Genomic DNA, 6,726 nt, shown 5'->3' with positions numbered 1-6,726 from the left:
GTAAAACCAAGCCCGGGGCCCGGTGGCACACACGGCCCTGCGTGGAGCTGGCCCTGACGTCTGGGAGACGGAAAGAAGCCACAGGAGACAGCAAGCGGTCTCAGCACGACTTCTCAGAGCAGACAGAGAGCAAGGGCACCTGCCCGCAGCACAGGCTGCAGGACCCACACGGTCAGCCGGAGTTTGCAGGCTTGGGCGCTTGTCTGTTTCAAAAGTGTCTATTAGCCCTACTGTGTGCCGAGTGCTCACAGGAACGAAGAAATGCCAGGACCCCGTCTCTGGAGCTGGCCCCCCCCGCCCTGGTCTCAGGAGGGCAGCTGGAAAACGCTATGCAAACATTAATGAACATTCGCTGGACCAAAGTCCAGCGCCAAACAGGGAGTGGCGTGATCCCGACCCTGTCCAGAGGCAGAGAGAAAGGCGCCCGCACCCCAAGGCCGGGCCGGGGAGCGCCGGGTGTCTCACAGGGGAGGGACTCACCCCACCCCAGGAGCCCCAGGACAGGATACCACGGGGAGGCGGGGGTGCGGGCTGTGACCCGAAGGGCTCGGCCTCTGAAAGCAGAGATCCAGAAGCAGATGGGAAGTGCTCTGAGCAGAGCCTGGGTGTCAGGACGGGGGTGGGGCGTCTGGGGGACCAGAGCCGCCCAGCGCTGCCCAGGCACCAGCTGCTGGGAAAGATTAGAAAACCATGAACCCAGGACAGGCACCCTGCAGACCGCCTCAGGCCAAAAAATTAGACCCCAGACCCTGGCGCAGACCCCAGCACCCAGGAAAAACTCAGCAGGAGACGGCATGTGGCCTCTCCAGTTTCAGTCTCAAGGATGAAACAGGGTCCCGGCCTGGCAGACCCCACACCTCTCGAGGCTCAAGCATCACAGCTTCTAAGAAACTCTCCTGACCTGTGATCTCCACGCCCCGCCTCTGAGCTCCCTGGGGTTGCTCCCCAACCTGTGGACCCTTCACCCTTTGCCCCCCGTGTGATTACAAACAGCGCCTGCTGGGGTGCAGGTGGGGCCTGACCTACATGTGGACCCCCAGCCTGAGATGCTCCCCCAGCCCGGCTGTACCCCAGTACCTGGCAGAACTCCAGAGGCAGAACCCACCCCACTGATACCTAGCAGACTGAGCACCCACTGCACACCAGGCGGGGCGGGACCCTTCACCTCTGCTCACCAACGAGGTGAGCATCACTATGTCAGTCTCGCCAATCAGAGGGCAGTTCAGAGAAGGTGGGCAGCTCACCAGGTGAATGATGCAGAGAGGAAAGACGGCTTGGAGACACTCCAAAACAGGACTCTGACCCCAAAGGACATTTGGCAATGGCTGGGAGAGAGCCTTGGTTGTCACAGCTCAGGGGTGCCCCTGGCATCCAGGGCAGAGACCAGGGACGCTGCTGACCACCTGCCGTGTCCTGGGCAGCCCCCACCACAAAGGATTATCTGCCCCAAATGTCAACCCCACGAGCCCGAGAAACCGCGATCTGGAAAAGTGTTTCTAAAAGCAGGGGCTAGAGCAATCAGGGGAGATTTCAAAGACAAGGTGAGACTTGACTTGGACTGCAAGTTTTAGAAGCTCCTTTGTTGAAAAGATGTCTTTGAGCCTGACCTACTTTCTTCAACAAAACCTCCACCCACAAATACTCCCTTTGTTCCCTGACTAAGAGGTCGGGCTAGAGCCGGGGCAGTCTGCCACCCAGCAAAACAGACATTGTGAGAAGAATCCCAGCCCAGAATAAGTCAGTGCTCTCTTACAAACGGAAGGACGGTGCATGGGGCTGGCAGCATAGATGCGCTGCCCACAGCACACACACGCGCGTGCGCACACACACACGCACACACGCGTGCACAAACACACACACACACGCGTGTGCGCACACACACACACACACACGCGTGCACAAACACACATACACACGCGTGTGTGCACACACACACAATCTGCAGTCTGGACCAGGAAGCCCAGCCCAGCCCTCAAGGCCTCTGTGGGTCACAGCGCTGACCCTGCGAGCCGCTCTCAGCTCCCACCGCTGCCCAGACGATGCTGTTGCTTCCCAAAGACACGCTGCACCTCCTGGGTCCCTCTAGGCGCAGGGCCGACCTCCAGGCCCTGTGGAGTCGTGGCCGTGGCCTTGCTGCCTCCAGGGGCCTGGTGTCCATTCAGAGGCACTCCCAACCTGTAGCCGATCACCCTCCTAGCCAGAGCAGCCCCCCTCCAAGGGGAGAGCCGACCACAGGCAAAGGGAGGGCAGACAGCCCAGTGGCCTCACCTTCTGAGTCCAGGGCCTGGATCTTCAGCTCCAGCGGGGCGTCCTCCAGGTAGAGCTCGCGGGTGGTGGAGACGATCTGAATGCCGTGGATGAGGTCCACGATGGCGTCGCAACGCAGGACCTGGCCAGTGGCTGCAGGCAGGAGTGCGTGGTCAGGCAGTGGGGGGCCCACACCCCGTCCAGCACCTCGTAGGGTGGGTGGTCTCAGGCTTTGGCAAAGACTGGGGGTGACCAACAACCCCGAAAAAACAGGGCTGGAAGAACCAAGTCACCCTTAGGAGGCTCACTCGGCCTGAGAGTAGCCCAGACCAGGAAGTAAGGGCTTTGCGGGCACATTCATTGTCCGTCTTGTACTTTTCCACCCTGGGCACCAGCATTTAAAGCTGCAGCAAGGGGCTTCCCTGGCGGCTCAGTGGTCAAGAATCCGCCTGCCAATGCAGGAGACACAAGTTCGATCCCTGGTCCAGGAAGATCCCACGTGCCGCGGGGCCACTAAGCTCAGGAGCCACCACGACTGAGCTCACGCGCCCTGGAGCCCGAGCTCCACACCAGAGAAGCCACCGCACCGAGAGGCCAGGAGCAGAGCGACTAGAGGGCAGCCACTGCCCGCCGCATCTGGAAAAAAGGCCGACCGAGGCCCAGCGCAGCCCAGAATAAATGAGCGAGCACATGGGTTTTTAACATTGTGGCAAAACAGTTCCTAGACTTCCTAGTCTTGCTCAGGCTGTGACCACTGAGCTCCCCGACAAGGGCTCTGGTATGACGAGTTCGCACCCAAAAGGACGATGGTGCTCTGAACGCCTGTCCCCGCCCTGAGATCAGGAACTACACCCAGAGCTTGTGCATCTGCGAGTGTGTACACCGTTTCCGCGTAACACTATCAAATGTGTGCTAAGTCGCTTCAGTCGCGTCCGACTCTTTGTGACCCCATGGACTGTGGCCCGCCAGGCTCGCCTGTCCGTGGGACCCTCCAGGCAAGAACACTGGAGTGGGTGGCCATGCCCTTCTCGCTCTACTGTAAAAGAGTGTGTGCACACCCACAGAGGCTTTTTTACTTGCTCCATCAATAAGATACATGAATGGCATCACCTGGAGAATCCTCTAGGGCAGAAACATAACAACTTGTGATAAAAAGTCATTCCGACTGTTCTCCAGGTATCATATAAAACTACCTGTACACGCTTAACTTTCTGAGAAGGTCATTCAGCCTCATTATCAAAAGCCTTAACAATATTTACATAGGCTGTGACCCTGTAAAGCTGGGACTCCATCCTTGGCAGGAAATCACCTGAAAGAACCCAGAATCGTTGTCTTGTGTAACGTGAGTTTCTTATGTAACACAAAACAAACATCAGAAAACAGTCTGGATATCCAGTACGGGGAAGGCTCGATACTCAGCCATTAAAACTAATCCTACAACAAAATGGGAACCTTTTCATGCCATCTTAGGCGGGGGAAGCACAATGGAAAATTCACTGCTTTCTGAGCACTCTTTGCGGCCCCATGGACTGCAGCCCACCAGGCCCCTCTGTCCATGGGATTCTCCAGGCAAGAATCCTGGAGTGGGGTGCCAATTCCTTCTCCAGGGGATCTTCCCAACACAGGGATCAAACTGTTACATCTCCGGCAGTGGAGGGCAGGTTCCCAGCGCGCCCTGGGAAGCCCCTTATGACCATAATATGGTAAATTAAAGATGGGGAAGTGAACGCTGCACAAATCTCTTCATTTTGAATCATTAAGAGTCATTTTAGTAACAAATAACAACTTAGAATGGAAGCCCCCCTCCACAGGAGGGAAGCGGGACACGTCCCTGGCAGGAAGGGAGCGGGCTGGGTGCTGCTCACTTGGTGACCCCCACCCACTCTGCAGGCATCCTGCGACCCAACAAGAGAAGAGGAAGTGTGCCCGACCACGGCTCCACAGCCCCAGCGGCCCGGGGTCTCAGTAGGGTGCTCCCACCTCCCCATCCCCACCAGGGCCAGGCCCGGAAGCCCTTACCGATGTCCTCTGCGAAGATGATGCTGGTCAGGCGGGCGGGCTGGGACAGGCGGGCCTGCACCACCGCCCTCCGGGAGCACTGCTGCTCGTCCAGGCCCAGAGGCTCGATGCTGGCCACCTCCGGCCGGGTTGACGACCTGAAGCAGGAAGACAAGAGCACACTCCCTGGAGCCGCTGGAGAGGCAGGGCTGCAACCCGAAGCCAGGGCCTCGGCCTCCGTCTGCCCCAGACTCACAGGAGAGAGGGGCCAGGTTCTGCCAGCTTCAGACTCGGGTGAGCTGGGCGGCCAAGCCCCTCTGCTGGGAACAGGCTCCGCCCGCCCCGAGCTCATCCCACAGGAGACGGGACACTTGGAAACACCCCTACGGTCAACAGTCCTGAGAGGATAATTCCCTGGAACCGGAAATAACTATCAGTGGAGAAAGTGCCTACAGCCCTCAGGGAGGAGGACAAGCCAGGTACCCGCTGATCTCTAGGCTGGGTCGGGCACGCGGCAGCTTCCCAGATGGTCATCTCCATCCCCAACAAGCTCTGCAAACCCAGAGCCTGCCCACGGGAACCAAGACAACAGGCTCGACAGCCCAGCACACTCAGGGCCAAGGTTACGTGAAGGTGGGCAGAAGGGCAGGTAAACATTCAGACGCACGGATCCGCAGAATCCGTGACTTCCCACGGAGACTCGGGGCCTTGGAGTAACCGGCTGAAGGGACAGCGTGATGAGCAGGCACCCAGGGTTAGCGTGAGGTTTCTCATCTGAGACCTGGTGTAGCAGCAGTTTCCAGGGGAGTGAGATGCGGAGAGTGGGGAGGAGCAGAGTGGACGCTGCAGTACCGGGTGAGCACGGCCACTCGGGAGGTCAGGACATTGATGCTGAGGTCAGGTGCTGAGGTTGGGAAGATGGGGATGCTGAGGTAGAGGAGACGGGGTGCTGAGCTCAGGGACACGGGGTGCAGAGGGCAAGCAGGCATTGGAGGCCACAGGAAGGAGCTAAGATTTATTCTGAGGACGATGACCAGCCCCTGGGCCATCTTGAGCAGGTGAACATTCTAATCTGATCCCCACTTTTCAGAGCACAGTCAGGGCTGCCCTCCGTGTGCTCCAGGCGGGGAGGCCCCAGGGAAGGGCACCCATGGTCCCCAGGGCTGCGTGCAGCACCGTGGTGCCCAGCAGGGAGTGGGCACTCCCGAGGCATGGCTGCCACCCCTGCCCTGGGCTTTCACTGCCTGCAGCCTCAGTGTCCTGTGTTACTCAGAAGGAAACTTGTACAGTCTGCTGTTAAAAGGCAATGGTGTGAAATATACCCAACAGGCGTCTCCAAGTCGATGCAAGCCTCTCCAAGCTCAGCACGGATGCTCAGACAGCACGAACACCCAGCACACAGCAGAATATAGCAGCGCCTCTGAGAATGAACCTCACCCCAGGCTGAGGGAGACGAACGTCTAAGCCCCCAGGGAAATGCATCTGTGGTCCCCGCACTAAGGGACATCCCCTGAGAAGAGTGCATTTCAGAGACCAACGGAGACAACAGACATTGAGCCCCGACAGGGAGAAGCGAGCAGGTCCTGGGCACAGCCTCGCCCCACACCACAGAACTGCAGAAGCTGTGTTGTTCCAAGTGATTTCAAAGGGCATCAGACCTCCCCACACGTGCACAGAGACACACAAAACTGATGAGGAAATTAACACCACATTGTAAATCAACTATACTTCACTTTGAAAAAAAAATCTGACATGGAAACAAGAACAGGAAACACGCAGAGATCAGATCTGAGACCAAGGAGACAAATGTGACGGAGGGCGCAGCTTGGATCCAGGGGACCCAGGGGTAAAAAAGGAAGCTCAGTGGACACCCTGACGCAACCCAAGCCAGCTAGACTCTAGTTAACTCAAGTACCAGGGCTACTGTTTCCCTTTCTCAACAATCCTGGTCCTGAAGGATGGTAACCGTAGGGGAAGCTGGGTGAAGGTACAGAGGAACTCTCTGCATTATCTTTGTAACTTTCCTGTAAATCTAAAATTGTTCCAAACTTAAAAAAATTGTTCAATGACAAGGGGAGTGAGGGATGAATAGGCTGAGCACAGAGAATTTTTAGGGCAGCAAAACTATTCCGTATGATCCTCCTCTGATGATACAGTCGCACACGTTTGGCTGGCTACAATGAATCGGTGCCGACTGTGGACAGTAACAGCACACAGACGCTGATTGTAATAAGGTGTCCATGCAGGTACAGCTTCCCAAGCGGCGCCAGTGGTAAAGAATCTGCCTGCCGTGCAGGAGACCTGGGCTTGATCCCTGGGTCGGGACGATCCCCTGGAGAAGGTCATGGCTACGCGTAACTCCAGTATCTTGCCTGGGAAATTCCATGGGCAGTGGAGCCTGGTGGGCTGCAGTTCATGGGGTCGCAAAGCGTCCGTCGCGACAGAACACGCGTGTGCACACACACACACACACACGCAGGC

General features: G+C 57.6%; 1 protein-coding gene across 1 annotated transcript in view; it reads right to left on the bottom strand.

Moving 5' to 3' along the window:
* The window catches only part of NUP210 (nucleoporin 210kDa), an 80,317-nt gene extending 73,739 nt beyond the window's left edge, over nucleotides 1-6,578 (bottom strand). The window contains 3 exon segments of the mRNA XM_010862529.1: nucleotides 2,027-2,133; nucleotides 2,190-2,400; nucleotides 4,267-6,578. Coding sequence (XP_010860831.1) covers nucleotides 2,027-2,133; nucleotides 2,190-2,400; nucleotides 4,267-4,597 — 649 coding nt within the window. The 5' untranslated portion in view covers nucleotides 4,598-6,578.
* Nucleotides 6,579-6,726: the final 148 nt, after the last annotated feature.

This window comes from Bison bison, unplaced genomic scaffold (genome assembly GCF_000754665.1).
Source record: "Bison bison bison isolate TAMUID 2011002044 unplaced genomic scaffold, Bison_UMD1.0 scf7180017864482, whole genome shotgun sequence".
Lineage (NCBI taxonomy): Eukaryota > Metazoa > Chordata > Mammalia > Artiodactyla > Bovidae > Bison > Bison bison.
The sequence above is the reverse complement of the archived record's forward strand: the minus strand, read 5'-3'. Positions and strand labels throughout refer to the sequence as shown.